At 37.5% G+C, this 19,834-nt stretch overlaps 1 protein-coding gene across 1 annotated transcript in view; it reads left to right on the forward strand.

The window, feature by feature from the left end:
• MYO3A (myosin IIIA) overlaps positions 1 to 19,834 on the forward strand; it is a 360,696-nt gene that overhangs the window by 68,593 nt on the left and 272,269 nt on the right. Inside the window, exons 6-8 of the mRNA XM_007936415.2 lie at positions 6,616 to 6,761; positions 14,624 to 14,689; positions 18,493 to 18,648. Of these exons, the coding sequence (XP_007934606.1) occupies positions 6,616 to 6,761; positions 14,624 to 14,689; positions 18,493 to 18,648 (368 nt within the window). The remainder of the gene's footprint in view (positions 1 to 6,615; positions 6,762 to 14,623; positions 14,690 to 18,492; positions 18,649 to 19,834) is intronic.

The following is a 19,834-nucleotide window of genomic DNA, read 5'->3' on the forward strand; positions in this document are numbered from 1 at the left end:
TATATATGTTCTTGGATACACTCCCCATTTCATAGACATACCTAATCATTTAGCCTGTCCACCCATCTATCCACCCATACACCCATGCTTGCCTTCACTGACAACACAGTACTGTATAAGAATGCTTATTTTTTAAAATACTCTTTGCTACCTTTGGGAAAAGCTTTGCTATTTATCTACAGTTTTCTAGGGAGTAAAGGGAGGAAGGAGTCATTAAATACAGTATTAGTATTACAAAATCACAGAATTAAATTTGTTTGAGGATTAAATCTTAATGTACTGTTTCTATTTGAATACTAATTCAATTATTGCTTGTACAAAAAGTTAAAATGTAAACTTAATATGAAACGTAGAGAGAGAGTAAATTATCTTAAAAAACTTTTTGATTTTTTTAATCCAGTGGCTTAGATACCCTTCAGACTTGGAACTGAACCCACCCCTGGGCATCACCTTGCATCCAAACAGACAAATAAACTGAATGGTAACACTTGTAAAGAAAGTACTTACTCAGAACAATGAATCATACAAGACCAAAAGGGCAATATTTGCCCCAAAACAAAACTCAAAAGGCAGGAGGGGGGGCAGGGAAGAAGGACACATGAACCTAGGGAAACAGCAGGAAGAGTGCCGTTAGATGAGGGAATTATAACTAATGTTACAAAACAAAATGTATAAAAATTATTGAATGGAAATCTAATCTTCTCAGTAAACTTTCACCCAAAGCAAAATTAAAAAAAAACAATCCAAGGGATTAAAAAACTTTTATCAAGAAAACAAAGTTATATAAAAACAATATTGAATAAGGGACTCTCAAATGAGTTTCCTTGGAGTTTGTTGTTGTATATTGTTTGTATTCTAAAAGCTTATGAAAAAATGTTCATAAATGAAAAATTAACCAAAATGTATTTATACTTCTAAATGTTTGCATATGCTTTGCATATATTAGTAAAAATATATAAATGCTATGTTATTATAATTTAAGTTTGTTATTTAGTAAGTGCAGTTTTGATTAGTGGATCTTGGAACCACTTTAATTTATGAGTAAAGGAAAATATTTTTATCTATTTAAGATTTAATTGGAGCTCTGGTACCACAGTGCCTAAGGCATCTGACTGCTAATCAGAAGGTTGGTGGTTCAAACCCACCAGCCACTCCGTGGAAGCAAGACTGGGCAATCTACTTCCATAAAGATTTACCACCTCAGAAACCCAATGGGGGTCACTATGAGTCAGAATCAACTCGATAGCAGTGGGTTTGGATTTTTTTTTAAGATGTAATTACTAGAGTATTAAGTGAGTTAGTAATTAAAATTGACATTCTTTAAAATATAATTACTAGACAATCATTTTGGGATGTCATTGTTTATTATTCATAAATCTACTGTAAGACAAATAGAGTTTGAAAGTGCTTTGCTTCTTAGGAAATGAATGGATATTATATAAAAGAAAACAGGTTTGTTGCAGTCTTTTCAAGCTGTCATGTAAATATATGTATACTAATACTATATTTGTCCTTCTGTGATTGACTTACATTACTCAGCATACTGTCCTCCAAGTGCAACCATATTATGCAGTGTTTTGCAGACTCATTATTCTTTAGTGCTGCATAGCATTCCATTGTGTGTATGTACTGTAGTTTGGTCATCCATTCTTCCATTGATGGACACATAGGTTGTTTCCATCTTTTTGCTATTGTAAATAGTTCTGGGATGAACATGGGTGTGCATATATTTGTAGCCCATTTTTGCAGCCACTGTGTCATTCCATCTTATTGAGGGTCATCACCTTTTTTAATGACCCTCTGCTTTACCGTGCATGCTTCTCCAGGATCCACAGTCAATGTCCATGCAAGCAGGAGTCTAAGAAATCAAACAATGTCCTGCATTGGGCAAATCTGCTGCAAAGGACCTTTTTAAAAAGCAAAGATATCACTTTGAGGACTAAGTTGTGCTTAACCCAAGCCATAATGTTTTTAAGCACTTTATATGCATGTGAAACCTGGACAATGAATAAGGAAGACTAAAGAAGAACTGATGCCTTTGAATTATGGTGTTGGCAAAGAATATTGAATATACATACCATGGACTGCCAGAAATATGAACAGTTCTGTATTGGAAGAAGTACAGCCAGAATGCTCCTTAGAAGCAAAGATGGTGAGACTTTATCTCATGTACCTTGGACATATTACCAGGAGGGACTAGTCCCTGGAGCAGGACATCATACTTGGTAAACTAGAAGGTCAGCAAAAAAGACCTTCAACAAGATAGATTGACATAGTATCTGCAACAATGGGCTCAAATACAACAATAATTTTGAGGATTGAGCAGGACCAGGCCATGTTTCATTCTTTTATTCATATGGTTGCGATGAGTTGAACCCGCATGATGGCACCTAACAACAAGAAAACCAAACCAAACTCACTGCCGTGGAGTTGGAGCCACTCAGAGAACCCTCCTTGGGTTTCTGAGGCAGTATCACTATGGAACCTTCCTTCCGAGGAGTGTCTGGTGGGTTTAAACTGCCAGCCTTCTGGTTAGCAGTCAGATGCCTTAAGCACTACACCACCAGAGCTCCTAGAAGACAGACAAATAATTATTATGCAACAGAATAGAAAACTTATGTGAATTTGTTTTAAATTTTAAATTTATTTTTAAGCTTTATTGAGATATACATGCCATAAAATTGACTCATTTAAAGTACAATCTCATGATTTTCATTGTTACAACAGAATTAGACATTCATGATCACAATCTAATTTTAGAACAGTTTTGTTCCCCCTAAAGAGAACCCTTTACCCATTAACAGGCATCACTTATTCTACCTAATCCAAACCAAACCCACTGCCATCATGTCTGTTCCAACTCACAGTGACTCTTTGGGATAGCATAGAACTGCCCATAGGGTTTCCAAAGCTGTAAGTCTTTATAGAAGCAGATTCTTTCATCTTTCTACCACAGAGCAGCTGGTGGGTTCAAACTGACAACCCTTTGGTTATCAGCCAAATGCCTTAACCACTGCACCACCAGAGCACCTCATTCCACCTAAGTATTCCCTAAAACCAAAACCAAACCTGTTGCTATTGAGTCAATTCTGACTCATAACAACATTGTAGTGCAGAGTAGAACTGCCCTATAGAGTTTCCAAGGCTATAAATCTTTATGGAAGTAGAGTGCTTCATCTTTCTCGTGCAGAGTGACTGGTGGGTTTGAATCATCAACCTTTTGATTAGCATCCCAGCATGTTAACCACAGCACCCTAGAGCTCCTCTCTCCGCACTAGGAAACCACTAATCTCCTTTGTGTGTGTGTGTGTGTGTGTGTGTAACTTTTTACTGCAATTTGGGTGAATGTTTACAGAGCAAACTGATTTTCCATTCAACAGTTTATACACATTTTATTTTGTAGCATTGATTGTAATCCCCACAATGTAATCGCACTCTTTCCACTTTATTCCCATGTTTACTGTTTTCTTTTGTCCTTTCCTATCCCCTTCTACTTTTATTCTTGGGCAAATGCTGCCCATTTGTTCTTGTATGGTTGTTTCTTCTAAGGAGTGCATACCTCTTTGGTGTTATTGTTCACTTTATAGGCCTGTCTATCATTTGGCTGAAACTTGGGCCATGGGAGTAAGTTCAATTCTAGGCTTGAAGGGTGACTAAAGCCCTTTGACCATAGTCTCAAGGGTTCCACCAATTTCTCTCAGACCAGTGAGCCTATTTATTATTATTATTATTATGAGTTTTGTTCCACATTTTTCTCGTACTCTATCTAAGACCTCCTAGTGTGATCCCTTTCAGAGAAATTAGCAATGTTAGCTGGACACCGTCTAGTTCTCCTGGTCTCAGGGTCATGGAGGCTTGGGTTCATGTGGTCCATTAATACTTTGGACTATTTCCTTGCCTCTTTGATTGTCTTCACTCTTTGCTCTAGATATGCAAGAAACCAATAGTTGCCCCTTGGATGGCTGCTCACAAGCTTTTAAGACCCCAGTCACTATTCTTCAAAGTAGGATGTAGAACATTTTCTTTGTAGACTGTGTTGTGCCAGTTGACCTTGCTGTACCTTGAGACTATAGTTCTGAGCCCCCAGGCCAACCAACTCATTCTCTCAAGATGTTTGGTTATGGCTAAGATGTGTTTCTAACTTTGCCCCTGGTGTCCTCTACAATATTCATGGATATATTTGCAGTACATATAAATGCATATGTAGAAATGTCCTGTCAAACATGTATATATTCATAGGTGTAATTCCATTTGCGTTCCCTCTCCTGTTCAGTTTATGTGTCTATGTATCAACTCATAGATTATTGTTATTTCTATTATTGCAGGATTGGGTATTTAATATTATTTGTCTTTGTTCCCTTTAACTCTTGTGCTCCACCTAGTGTCATCCTTTGTAATCTACTTTTTGTCTTTCTTGTTGTTGCTATGTGCCGTCGAGTCGGACCCGACTCACAGCGACCCCTCCTTGGATTTCCGAGGCAGTATCACTATGGAAGTAGAGTGCCCAACCTTCATTCCAAGGAGTGACTGGTGGGTTTGAACCACCAGCCTTCTGGTTATCAGTCAAGTGCCTTAGGCTCTATGCTACCAGAGCTCCCTTTTGTTTCTATAGATTTGTCTATTGTGGTCATTTTATATAAATGGAGTCATACAATATGTGATTATTTGTAACTGGCTTCTTTCACTTAGCATAGTATTTTCAAGGTTTATCCATATATAGTGCCACATATCAGTACTTTATTTCTTTTCATGGATAAATAATACTGCATTGTATGGATATACCACATTTTATTTGTCCATTCATCAGTTAATAAACATGTGAGTTGTTTCTACTTTCTGACTATAATGAATAATTTTTTTTTTATTATTGTTAGTTGCTGTTGAGTCAATCCAATGCACGACAATCCCATATGTGCAAAGTAGAGCTATTTCATAGGATTTTCAGTGAATATTCATCACATGATTTTTAATGTTAAATTTGAGACTCTTATATTTGCTCTGGGTACTTTACACTCCACTCTCTGGTTCTAGTGTGTTTCCTCTCCTGTGACATGAAAAATATTTTGGTAGGAAAAATCAACAAGAAGCACTGTATAAGATAATATTCCCATTGTACTGATTGCACGTTGGGAGAATATATTCTGTCTCTATCTGTCTATATATAGTTGTATGTCTATCAATTTATATATACATCTAGGTATTGTTTATTTATGTATTTATTTATTGGGTGATTTCAGTTGTTTTAGAATTGGTTTGGTTCATGACCTTCTTGCTTATGTGCCCTTGAACTTGCTACACAACCCAGAACCAGAAAGTTACCAACACTTATGTCTACTTCTGTGCTTTTCCTCTACCCCATCTTCTTGCCTCATACCTAGAGGTACATTTTGTGTTTATCCTTGCCTTCCTTTTATTCATGTGTTTATGCTTAAACTGTTTGATGCCATTGCTGCTGGTGTAAGGTATGAATAAAGTTTTATTTATTCATGGGTTAAAAAAAAATACGTGCATGACACATTTGTAAATGTTACCAACTAAACTCAAATGTACTAACACAGAGATTTTTTTCAATATGTTAACTCTGAGGTTATTTGGAGTGAAAAAAATGAAATATTGTTTCAGATGGGGCCTTTGATTCCTTTTACTTTACCTGTTATTTCATAGTACTGTAGTTAAATGTTACAACTCTAACTCACCATCATTTCCTAAATCATTTTTCATATTCCTGGTGAGTTAGCATTCACAAAATATAAAATTAAAATGGCAAAAATGGATTTTAAAATGTAAAGTTGAATTTTCTTTGTGTGATCACCGATTTTAAAATTATCATTCACAGTCCATCTGTATTTATATTTGCACATTTAGAAACACATAGAGAAATAACCATGTAACCATTCTTGTATATAGTACTATTTTGTAATATTACAAAAAAGAATTCCTCCTTTTATTCTTGGCTCTCAATTATGTCCTTTGATTCATAACATTTTTGAAAAATTGGTTGTAGCTTTATGATTTACTGAGGCCCCAGATAAGCTGTTGGTAAATCCTTATCAATATTTATTTTACTTGTATTGAGTTTACTTGTGTTTCATTAATGATTCAAACCTGTTTTTCATTCCTACACACTTGTCTGATTACCTCTCTTGGGTACGTTTGACTTTTACTTGCCAGAAAAGATCAAACCCATTTAATGAGACTCTATTCAGCCTACTCTTCTTTACTTCCTTCACTTTTAATTCTTTTAAAGATATATTCATTATCCTTGCCAAGGTGAATATCCTGATTCACTGATCAAATATTTATGGCATTGTATGATCTTTAGCTATGCATTTAATCCCAATCCTTTCTATTTGGGATGCTCTTTCTTCTCACTTTCTATTTTGCATTTTCAAAATCTTTTTCCTGGTCTGCTTCTCCTATATCTGCAAACTTACTGAGATAGTCTCTATTCTCAAAGTAAAAATAATCATTTAATCTTTGATTCTGCCAAGTGACTGTCTTTTCTTGTAGCTGCTAAACTTTATAATTTTAAACACACACACATTTTTTGAGGCATTTGCCTATACTTGTGAAAGTCAAGAACTTTGCTTCCTCCCATCCCCCATCTTCCATTAGGTGATTGCATGCGAACAGCAGTTAGATACCACGTATGATGCCAGATGTGACACGTGGTCTGTGGGGATCACAGCCATTGAACTGGGAGATGGAGATCCCCCACTTGCAGATCTGCATCCCATGAGAGCACTCTTCAAAATACCAAGGTCAGTGGACTAGCATTGGGTTGGAACCTCTGTAGCCTGCTTTTTCTCCCTGCAACCACTGGGTTGTCATTTTGCTCAATATGGAAATATTCCAACAAGGTGGGAGTAGAGTAGACTGGAATATCATTCTGCTTTTCCAAGGTCACTTTATTTGTTCAGTAATTTCATTTCCTTGGTCAAAGTAAATGAGCTTTCTACTGATAATTGGATTTGATCTCAGAAAATAACATTTCATCACACTCTTCAGCCATTCCCAAATGAGTCAGTGAGGTGCACTGGCCACATTCAGTGTAACCATGATTTTCTTTGTTTCACTCTACTATAATAATTTTTTAATATTTGCAAAGGCATTTGACTATTTGGATCATAACAAATTATAGATAACATTGCAAAGAATGGGAATTCCAGAATACTTAACTGTGCTTATGAGGAACCTGTACATAGACCAAGAGGCTGTCATTGGAACAGAGCACGAGGATAATGCATGGTTTAAAATTAGGAAGGGTGTGCATTAGGGTTGTATCCTTTTACCATACTTATTCAGTCTATATGCTGAGCAAATAATCCAGGAAGTTGAACTATATAAAGAAGAATAAGGCATCAGGATTGGAGGAAGACTCATTAACAACTTGTGATGTACAGATGACACAACCTTGCTTGCTGAAAGTGAAGATAGCTTGAAGCACTTACTGATGAAAGTCAAAGACCAGAGTGTTCAGAATAGATTCTATCTCAAACAAAAACCCTCACCACTGGACCAATGAGCAGCATCATGGTAAGTGGAGAAAAGACTAATGTTGTCAGGGATTTCACTTTACTTGGATCTATAATCAACACCCATGGAAGCAGCAGTCAAGAAATCAGACAGTGTATTGGACTGGGAAAATCAGCTGCAAAAGATCTCTTTGGAATGGAAAAAACAATCACTAATTTTATATGAAAAAGAAAGAGACCTCAGATAACCAAAGCACTGTTGAAGAAGAACAAAGTAGGAGGTCTCTCACTCCCAGATCTCAAAACCTACTATAAAGCCACAGTAGTCAAAACAGCCTGATATTGGTACAACGACAGACACATAGACCAGTGGGATAAAATTGAGAACCCAGAAATAGATCCATCGACCCGTGGTCAGCTAATCTTTGATGATAGGCTGAAATCCATTAAATGAGGAAGAGATAGTCTCTTTAAAAAATAAAAAACCAAATCAGACTCACTGCTGTCGCATTGGATCTGACTCATAGCAACCCCTCCTTGGGTTTTGAGGCAGTATCACCACAGAAGTAGATTGTCCAACCTTCCTTCTGAGCAGTGGCTGGTGGGTTTGAACCACCAGCCTTCTGGTTAGCAGTCAAATGCCTTAGGCACTATGCAACCAGAGCTTCCTCTTTAATAAATTTTGCTAGCAAAAGTGGTTATCCATTTGCAGAAAGATGAAACAAGATCCATACCTCACACCATACACAAAAACTAACTCCAGATGGATCAGTGACTTACATGTGAAACCTCAAACTATGAAGTTCCTCAAGGAAAAGATAGGGGAAAAATTAGGGGCCCTAATTTATGGCATGAATACACTATCAAGCAAAACCCCAAATCCACAAACAGCAGAAGATAAACTAAATGATTGGGATCTTCTAAAATTTAAATTTGTATGTGTTTCAAAAGACTTCGTAAAAAGAGTAAAAAGGGAACCTGTAGGATGGGAAAAAATATTCAGCAACAACATACCTGACAAGGGACTTTATCGCTAAAATTAATTGAAAGCTCCAACACCTCAACAGCAAAAAGACAAATAATCTGCCTAAAAAATGGGCAGAAGACATGAATAGACACTTCATCAAAGAAGATATTCAAGTGGCCAACAAGCACATGAAGGAATTATTTTGATCATTAGCTATTAAAACCCAAAAAAAAAAAAAAAAAACAAGTTCACTGCCATTGAGTCAATTCCAACTCATACCAACCCCCTTTGGGTTTTTGAGGTCGTAAATCTTAGTGGAAGTGGATTGCCCAGTCTTCCTTTCACAGAGTGGCTTGTAGGTTTGAACTGCCCTCTTCTAGCAGTCAAATGCCTTAGGCATTATGTTACCAGAGTTCCTTTATTAGCCATTAGAGAGATGTAAATCAAAACAACAATGAGATAACATCTCACCCCAGGACTAATAGCAGAGTTCAACAACATGGAAAATAACATGTCAGCAAGGAAGTGGAGAGATTGGGACTCTCAAACACTGCTGGTGGGATTGTAAAATGATATAACTACTGTGGAAAGCAGTATGGCAATTCCTTAAAAAGTTGGAATTACAGGTCTGGAATTGAACCTACTCTTGTGGCTTCCAGCCAAACAAAAGACAGGCATATGAGCTGAATATTTACAGTAGATAGATACACTCCTTGGAGAGATCAATCAGGGGAGACTGTAAGGGCTGATATTCAGCACAAGGAGAACAGCTCAGAGGGCAGGAGTGCATGGGAAGGAAGGACACAGGGAAGCGGTGGCTATGGGGAGGAAGTGGGAAGAGAGCTGTTACATTGTGGGAGGTTGCAGTAAATGTCATGAGACAAAGTGTATGTGAACTGCTGTATGGAAAGTGAATTTGCTCTGTAAACTTTCACTCAAATCACAATAAAAATTTGGAAAAAAAAATAAAGTTGGAATTAGAAAAAACAATTTGATCCTGCAATCCTGTTATATATATCCTAAAGAAGTGAGAGCCAGGACAAGAACAGATATATACACACCTATGTTCATCGCAGCACTGTTCACAATAGCAAAGAGGTGGAAACAGCCTAAGTACCAATGAACAGAATAGATAACCATTCTTACATACACATGATGGAATACTATGAAACACTAAAGAATAATGTAGAATCTGTGAAACTACATAATGTGGATGAACTTGGAGGACATTATGCTAAGTGAAATAAATCAGTCACAGAAAGACAAATAGTGTATTAGTCCACTACTGTAAAAAGTCAAGGAAAGGTTTAGTATGGAAGGAAGCTTTCTTTGTTGGTTACCAGGGGTGGAAGGGGAGGGGAGAGGACACTGTTAGATGGGTAGAAGCAGGTATTTATTTGGGTGAAGGGAAGGGCAGTGTTCCAAAAGTGAGTGATCCACATGGTGGCACTGAAGAAGAGGAAGACATAGAGAGGCACATGGGAGATACAGACAACAAAGATGAACCCTTTTCACATACAATACTGCATTGTCCCTGATAGCAAGCATTGATCTATGGGTGGATAGATGGGTGGACAGGCTGAATGATCAGGAATGTCTAGACGGGGAGAGTGTGCCCATACCATGTATAGAGTTGACAGATGAAGTTTCTACAAGCATATCTGTATGTGCTATAAGAATGTCTGGGTGTATGGTAGAGCTGGCAAGGGACAAAGTTGTGATGGCTTCTTGGCCACAGCCAACTACCCTGAGGAAGGAGTAGTTGGACCTGGGCTCAGTACCATGGTCACAGGGGACATCAAGCTTAATTGGCATAACATACTACATGAAAACATTGTTTTACATCCTACTTTGGTCAGTAGGAACTGGGCCCTTAAAAGCTTTCAAGCAGCCATCTAGATGCAACAATGGGTCTCTCCTTGTCTGGAGGAAAGAAGAATGAAGAAAACCAAGGACGCATCGAAACAATTAGTCCAAGGGCTGGTAGACCATATGATCCTTAGCCTATATGACCATAAGACCAGAAGAACTAGATGGTGCTCGGCTACCCCTGTCAACCACTCAGAAAGGGATCAGTGCAGGAGATCCTAGATAGAGTGGGAGAACAGTGTAGAACAAAACTCAAAATCATGAAAAAAAAAAGACCATCTTTGCTCATCTGGTAGAGCCTGATTAGACCCCTGAGACTATGGCCCCTAGCCAACTTTTAGGTCTAGAATTGAACTCATCTCTGTGGCTTCCAGCCAAGCAACAGATTGGCATATAGGCTGAACATTTACATCAGGTAGATACACTACTTGGAGCAGTCAATCGTGGAAGAACAGAAGGGCAGTGTTTGCACAGGGAGACAACTCGAGAAGCCGGAGTACATGGGAGGGAAGGATACAGGGAAGAGAGCTGTTACACTGTGGGAAATTGCAGTTAATATTATGAAACAAAATGTGTATGAACTACTGTATGGAAAATGAATTTGTTCTGTAAACTTTAGCTCAAATCACAATAAAAATTTAAAGGAGAAAAAGACCTCTTTGGAGTGTTAAAAAGTGAAGATGTAACTTTGAAGAATAGGGTGTGCCTAACTCATGCCATGGTATTTTCAGTCATCTCATACACATGTGAAAGCTGGACAATGAATGAGGAATACCAAAGAAGAGTCGATACCTTTGAATTATGGTGTTAGTGAAGAATATGAAAATACCGTGGACTGCCAGAAGACTGAACAAATCTTTCCTGGAACAAGGCAGCTGGAATGCTCATTGGAAGGAAGAATGGCCAGACTTTATCTCACCTACTTTGGTCATGTTGTCAGAAGAACCATTGCTTGGAGAAGGATATCGTCCATGACAAAGTAGAGGGTCAGCAAAAAAGGGGAAGACCCTTAACAAGATGGATTGACACAGTGGCTGCAATGAGGGGCTCAAGTATAGCAAAGATTGTGAGGATGGTGTGGGATGAGGCAGTGTTTCGTTCTACTGTACATAGGATTGCTGTGAGTTGGAGCCCACTCAACAGACAGCACCTAATAAGAACAAAAGCAAGGCTTCTCAAAGAAGAGGTATTTGGAAACACTTAGTCCAAGGATATGATGGACCTCAAGACCAGAAGAACTATATGGTGACCAGCTACCAATGCCAGCCACTCGGGAAGGCATCAAAACTGGAGATCCTGGATAGAATGGGAGGAAGGATATGGAACAAAATTTAAAAACACAATTATGACCAGAATTACTAGTTGGATAGAGTCTGGTGGGACCCCCAGGGCTATGACCCTGGGATGCCCTTCAGGCCTGGGACAGTATTTACTCCCAAGGATTGGCTCTCAGCCCAACAGTAGAAAGGCTTACATGTAGAACATACAACTCAGGGTTCACCCACCTACTCCACAGAGATACACCCTTTGGAGCAGTCGGTCATGCCGCACTAGAGGGGCACCATTTACTTGGAGAGAAAGCTGGACAGACAGGAGTGTGTAGTTAAGAAGGGCACAGGGAGGGGAGGGGTCACAGGGAAAGGAGGGGAGGAGGGTGGATTATGGCCCAGGATGCTAATCAGGATGTGAAATCAAATGTACACAGACTATTGAATGTAAAGCAAATTTTGCTCAGTAGATTTGCACCCAAAGCACAATTAAAAAATAAAAAAAAAAAGATTTCTTTTAGTTCTGAACTTTCAAATTGAAATATTATTTCAATGATTATAAACAAAATGTATTATTTAAGTAATAATGAGTTTAAATTGTGTTAAACTCAGTAGGATAAGCTCTTTGGAGCAAGGAAAACACTTTATTATTTATGTAGACTCTTCCCTTTAGTAAAATTGCCTTTACTTATCCTATTACTCATTACTGGTAGTCCCTGACTTAGAACAGGTTTCCTTTCCAATGACTCTGATGCAAGTCACTTCTGACTTTGTCAAATATCTCACTTTTTTTTTTTTTTTTTTTAGTTTTCATTATTACTGCTTTTGATTATCAGTGTCTTTATAACTACAATATTTGTCTTTGAGGTTTGACATGAGAATGATAACATCAGCAAATTCATGCTGCAGCATTGTATGTGCTATATATTACTAATCGTAAGATGTAGAAGAAGAAGAAATGGATGGTCTTAAGTGTGGTTCATTGTAACTTGAGTGTGTCCTAAGTTGGGGGACTACTTTTACTTTAAACTTCATGCATATTTTGGATAGTTTCTAGTTTTTTCAGAAAGCTGATGTGAGAAGATTGCCTATCTTTATTATAGGTGTGTTATCATTTAAAACCTTCTGAATTTGGGCTGGAGAACACAGTGGCACATGTTGACAGCCCTAGAGGGAAAGTGTTCTAGTCCTAAAGAAATAATATGTTATGTTCTTTTTAGAATGGATCCGTTTTTGAATATTCAGCATTGGCACCAGGATTTAATTTTACTTTTGCATTTCCTGTCCTATCTATTCACTCCAAATTATAATATTTTAGATATTTATTATCTTTCACACAACAATTTCAATCTATGTCTCTGGTCTTATTGTTGTTAAATACACTGCCTGTTGTATAAGGCGGAGCCAAGGTTACAGGAAAGAAGGAAAATTTGCTGTGTGCAAAGTTCAAGATATTTCATTAAATTTGAGGAAAACAGAAAAAAAAAAGTCTGTATTTCCTAACTCCTACTGTTATTCATTGTATAAGATGAAACGCTCTACTTTCTAGGCCATTTTAATGATAGCTCAACCTCCAGAGTTGGCTTCGTGTTACGACTCATGGTGATGATACCACGTGGAGGAGGAATGACACCATTGATTTATAGTGTACCTATGAGCAAAGTAATCTGGAAACTGCATCACCTTAGTTATTTGTCCATATTTATACCACTGATATCTCTCTAAAATGAAATTCTGAGAATATTAACTGCAGAAATAATTAGAAATAAAAGTACATGAGAAGCTACCCAGCCCTGAGTGTTCCAGAGTCATCAGAACTTTGTTCTACTCAAAGCCAGACAATAAATTTCTGACAAAGGAAATTTTCACGAGGACAAGAAACAAAACAAAGATGTTCGTGAAAAGAATTACTTCTTTTAATTGTACAAATCAGCAGTCTTGAAATAGTCCTAAGGATTGTAAAATGAGCATTAGGAGGTGATCTGTGGTGGTTGAGTTGCTGCAGTTTTCTTTAATGAGCCTGTACAGACTGTACATTAATTTCATTGTAAGCTATTTAAGGAGTAAAGCAAAGTCTTTCCATTCCACTAATGAAAACAAAGAGCTGTTAGAATTAACATAAAGCAGCACTGCAGCAAATTCAACTATCATGGTTGATCAATGTTGCTTGATTACAGAGTTGAAACAGCCTCATTCTCAAGTGATGTTCTTTTGTATTCAGGAATGTGCCAAAAAAAGAAAAGATTTGTTCAGCTTAAAAGGAAAGGGATTAATAACAAAATCTTTTAAGTGGCATTCAGAGCATTATGGCTAATAATATTTTCCAGTTCCTTACTTCCATGACACTGCTTCCTGCCACATACCCAGTAACAGCAAAAAGCCAACAGCTCATAAAGGTGTTGGTTCTACTGTGCTCCTCTCTGCACAAGCTTCCTCCGGACTCCGAACAACTCTTCTTTCAGGTCATCTCTGTTTACCTATGATATTCCTCAAAGACTTTTGTAGAACTTAGAGTAAAAAAATCTTTTCCCTTGTATTCATTGTTTCTGTTCCGGTTAAGTATTAATGTCTTTCCCTAGGGCTCTTAGGTAAAAGCAACTAAATTCTTTGAAAAACAAAATATATTCAGCACTTTCAGAGAAACAAGGGGCCTGCTATTTTATGTAAAGAATGATTAATAACTAATTATCTAAGAATTGAAACATGATGGCAATACTTGATTATACTTTCAGAATCTGTGATTGCAATCAGGCATTAATCTTATTTGGCTCTCCCTCCCATTTGGCCCTGACTGACCAATGTGCAGAAGCCCTGGTGACGCTATGGTTAAAGCATTGGGCAAAAGCTCAGTGGTTCAAACACACCAGCCACTCCACGTGGGAATGATGAGGCAGTCTGCTTCTGTAAAGATGTACAGCCTTGGAAACCCTATGGTGACAGTTTTACTCTGTCCTACATAGTCACCATGAGTCGGAATTGACATGATGGCAGTGGGGTTTGGTTTGACCAAAGTGCCCAACCCAGGCTTGCTTTTTGTTTTCTAGGAATCCAGCCCCTAAACTAAGAAAGCCAGAGCTGTGGTCACCTGAATTCAATGACTTCATTAGCAAGTGAGTAACAAGAATATCTTTAAAAATAAATCAAAGTGATAGATACCATGTGGCTATTATAGGCGATCCCCTGGTTAGGAACTTCTGACTTTTGGACAACTCTTTCTTGCCCTTTAATGTCACTCAAATTTGCCCTCGCTTTGAAACCATTGAACCAACCCCTACTGGCAACAAATTCTTCATCATAGTCACCTTCATTTGCTGCACATGGAGCTTTTAAATCATTGATAAAGCTTCAAGCTTTTTCTTGCACTAAAGTAAGGCTAAGTAAGAACTGGATGCACCTGTTCCTGACATAGCTACAAATTCTTATAGATGCAGTTTGGAACAGATCTTATTTGTAACCAGGGGACTGCCTATACCTTGAAATGTGTCTTTTACAATATCTTCCTGCTGTTGAATCTCTTCATTTCTTCTCCTCTTTTAGATGGTCTCAGAGGTTCCCATTATTTTCTTCAAAACAAGCATTTGTATTGTTTTCTAAAGGTTCAGTGGATTCTTCGTTGTTAAAGTAATGGCCTTAGGGTTCTATTTATTCATTTGTTGACAGTTGTACTTGCGGGTAGAGTCTCTGGATGGTGCCGACAGTTAATGTGCTTGACTGCTATCAGAAAGGTTGGAGGTTGGAATCTAATGATCTACTTCCAGAAAAATCAGCCCTGAAAACCTGAAGGATCACAGTTCTACTCTGATACATTTGGGGTTGCACTGAGCTAGAATCAACTCCACAGCAACTGAAAATAAACAGTAGAATTTCTGCAGACCTGTTGATGTCCATGAACATGTTCTGTCTACCAGCCTTTTGCAGCTACCAATTAATTACCCATGATCTCTTTAGCCAGTTTTTTTAAATTGTCTTTTATCTATATCACCAATTTTCATTACAATCAGTAAACCCAATCATCATATTTATAAAATGCTTACATATTTGAAGTTCAGCTAATATTTTTTAATTTAACACATATCTAACACAAGTAGAGGCCTCCAGATGGTTGACTCAGAGTTAGGAGTCAGACACTTCTAAATGTCTGTCCCTTTGTATCACAATCTTTACTGTATCTTCACTTTAAACAGATAAGGTAAGGGATGATCCCAGGTTGTAAATGGGAATGAGGGAAGATTCAGTATGTCAAATATCACTCAGAAAATGTAGAAAAGAAGGCAAAGGCGAGGAACCAGCTAAACTCATAGATACTGCTACTTTGGTTTTCCTACCTCAGATATCTACTTACTCATATCAAGATGAGGTTTAGATTTAAGAGTTAGTAAAAACTTAACAACAAGGATTGATAACCTGCTTTTTTTAGTTTTCACCTGCCCTTCATTCAACAGACATTTCTAAGCACACTATACACTATTGTGTCTGCTGGGTGCTGTTGAGTTGATTTTTGACTAACAACAAACAACCCCACGTGACAGAGTAGGGCTGCCCCATTGGGTTTCCTAGGCTGTAATTTTCACAGGAGCAGATCTCAAGGTCTTTCTCTCATGGTGCTACTGAGTGTGTTCAAACTGCCAACCTTAACGTTGACAGCCAAGTGCTTTAACTGTTGTTCCACCAGCACTTCTCACAGTACACTGCAGAGTATTTAATAAACCAGTCAAATTTCATAAGTCTTAAGATAATCAGTAATGACTTAGAAGTGATCCCCATAATTCACAATTATGCCTCATGTCTGCAGATCCTTCCACAAAGATTCTCAGTGAAACTTGAGCTTTTACATCTTCTGCACAGCTTCACTTCTGTGAAACATTTCCTGGTCTCCTGAAGGCAGTTAGGATTCTGTCCTTACTGCTGTCTCAGTATGTTGTTCCTTTTCCTTTAGTAACACTGCCACTTTTACTTAGCTTACCTGTTTAGAGATCTCTCTCCCTGCCTTGCCTGTAAGCAACTCTGGGGCACTGAATGTACCTTACTTGTCCCTGGAACTCTAGTTTATAGCAGAGTTCCTGGTACACAGGAGCTGCTTGATGAAGCTTTATTTAAATGAAATAATTTCATGTGACTATACTGACTACATAGATACATGTGCTAGAGATACCAGAAAGGGATACTTTTCTGTTAAATTAAATGAAAACTAAGAGCACTTGTTATTTTCAGACATAATCATCCTTATTTCTTAGCATGTTTTAGCATAAAATAGGAAGTATCTTGGAGCTCTGGTAGCGGAGTGACTAAGGCACTTGACTGCTAACCAGAAGCCGAGCAGTTCAAACCCACCAGCCACTCCTCGGAAAGAAGGTTGGGCAGTCTACTTCCGTAGTGATACCGCCTTGAAAACCCAAGGAGGGGTCGCTATGAGTCGGGGTCGACTCGACGGCACAGAACAAGAACAAGAACAGGAAGTGTCTTATTGGTTGAACCCAATAAGGTAAATTGCCCAATTATCATTCCTAGAGGATTAGGAATATTGATTGGAAAATGTACTGCTCAAGCCAAGGCATTTTTTTTTAATTGATGTAAAATTGTACGTAACACAGCATTTGCCATTTCAGCATTTTTCATGTGTACGATTTAGTGATCTCAGTTACATTCATCATGTTGTGTAACCATCATCAATAACCCTTGCCAAATTTTCCACCCCCACAAAGAGAAATTCACTGCTTCCTAAACAATGATTACCCCTCCCTTTTACCCCTGGTAGCTGTTAATAAAACTTTGGCCTCTATATCTTTGCTCAAGCCAAGGCATGTTTTTATTTTGTTTTGTTTTAATATCTGCAAACACAGCCCAACTCTGACCAGTTTTCTCATAATCACAGAACTGCAGAATCATGGGTTGGAGGGTATTTGAAAGATATGTAGGCCAAACTCATATCCAGAGTTTAAATATTTAAACATGCTCCCTGAGTTGTCTTCCAGTCAATACTTAACCAATCCTGATGATAATAAGTATACTTCCCAATGTGGCCCATTCTACCTTTGAATAATAATAAGCCTCACTGTTGAAAAGTCCTTCCTTAGACTGACTTGAAATCTTTTTCTCTCTTGATTCTACCAACTCATCCTAGGGTTGCTATGAGTCAGAACTGATTTTGTTTCAGTGGGTTTTATTTTTATTTGGTTTTGGTGATCACTAAGAACTAGTCTAATCCTTCCTCTAAATATTTGAATTCAACTGTCACTACTGAATGAATATCTAAGGTTGTATTTTAATATTCTTCCTGTGATGTTTCAAGTGCTCCCACTAGCCTTATCCTTTCTGAGGACTATGCTCTGGTTGAACCTATCAAGAGGTGTTACATGCGTTGGAACATATATGACCTCAAAAATACATCCACTGTCTCAGAATTTAAACATCCTCAATGTCTCAATGTTTGTTTGTTTTAAAAAAAAAAAAGGCTTCTCAAATGGTTAGCAGTTTTATCACACAGGAAGAAATCAATTGAGAAGCCTTTAAAAGCATTAATGAAGGGAAATTGAAAAGTATGTTTCAATTTTAGATAAGCATTAAAATTGTAATGACTTTGTTTTCCTTTAGCTACTGACTTGGTAGAAGAGACTTTGCAGTAGAGACAGAGTTTAATTACACTATGCAGTAATGCTCACCTGGAGACTAGGGAAGTGGTTAGTTGAAAGTTGGTTTCACTACATTATAAGCACTCACAGATGTGTATACTTCCACAAACATTCATTTCATCATACTGCAATTTGAACATTTTTTGAGATATACTTCTTGGGTCGAACATTTGTGTGGAGCACAGCTCTCTATTTTTTTTTTTTTTTTTTTAAGAATATGAAAAACAATTTCAAAACTTTTTGTAACTGATATAATAATTACATGTTCTTTTTTGCCAGTGCAGGTGCTTGACTAAAGATTATGAAAAGCGTCCAACAGTGTCAGATCTTTTGCAGCATAAATTCATTACCCAAATTGAGGGCAAAGACGTCATGTTACAAAAACAGCTTATGGAATTCATTGACATTCATCAACGCATGGGAAGCACAGAAAAAGCCAGGTAACCAAATAATATCTTGACTCCTATGGTTATTTTAAAACTCAAGAATTTTATAATGCAGTAATGGGAAAGGTGAAAATGAATTTCCTGGTGTGGGTTGGAAGTGAGGTGGAAGTTTTATCTCAAATGGTGAATTGCATCCTGATTTTGGTAAAACTACTAACAATATTTTAGATAAACTGCATTTTTACAACAACTTTATCAGAGCAAACAATATAAACTTCAACAGATGATTAGCTTTGTTATATATTTTTGTATGTTTTCTGTTCTAAAATTTAAGAGACCTTAGATTTGGGACTTAAAAAGGAACATAAAAGTTGAAAGGTTTTTTGATGTTTTTATTTTTGGAATCATTTTCTCTGGTGAATTGATTAAAAAAATATCTTTAATATCTTTCTTTATACTTCGTATATAGATTTTAAAAATACTCTTCTATAGGGTGATATAAGCTCATACTCACTGCCATTGAGTCAATTCTGACTCATAGTAACCTGCTTGGGTTTCTGAAACAGTATCTGTATGGAAGTAGATCGCCCAATCTTCCTTCTGAGGAGTGGCTGGTGGGTTTGAACCACCAGCCTTCTGGTTAATGGTCAAATGCCTTGGGCACTATGCCACCAAGCTCCCATATGGTGATAATAACATTTAATATGTTTTTTGCTTATAACAAGCATTATAGATGTCTATTTTAGAAAATTTAGAAGCTACAGAAAAGTTCACAATGTGAAATTAATCATGTGTAAAATTTTAATCTGTAACCTTGTAGTCTTTTTCTTTTAAATGAGTAGACATTTTAAAGCAAGTTTGGAATCATATTTATATGTGCTCTGGAACCTGCCTTCTTTCCACTAACAGTGACTATCCATGTTGTTCTGCCACAGATTTTTTAAATGGCTATGCAGTGCTCCTTTGCATAACTATTCAACGATTAATTTGAACAGTCTCCTATTATTAGGCATTTTGGTTGCTGGTAATTATTTATACTCTAATAAGTAATATTGTAATAAACAGAGTTGTACAGATGCAGTGAATTGCTTGATGTGGCCCTTCTAGCCATTGTCCTCCATTCTGTGATGTTTTATAAATCTCGTTGTTGTTGTTGTTGTTATTTGCCATCGAGTCGGCCCCGACTCATAGCGACCCCTCCTTGGGTTTCCGAGGCAGTATCACTACGGAAGTAGGATTG

This window comes from Orycteropus afer, unplaced genomic scaffold (assembly GCF_000298275.1).
Source record: "Orycteropus afer afer isolate SDZICR_OR568_19922 unplaced genomic scaffold, OryAfe1.0 scaffold00035, whole genome shotgun sequence".
Taxonomy (NCBI): Eukaryota; Metazoa; Chordata; class Mammalia; order Tubulidentata; family Orycteropodidae; genus Orycteropus; species Orycteropus afer.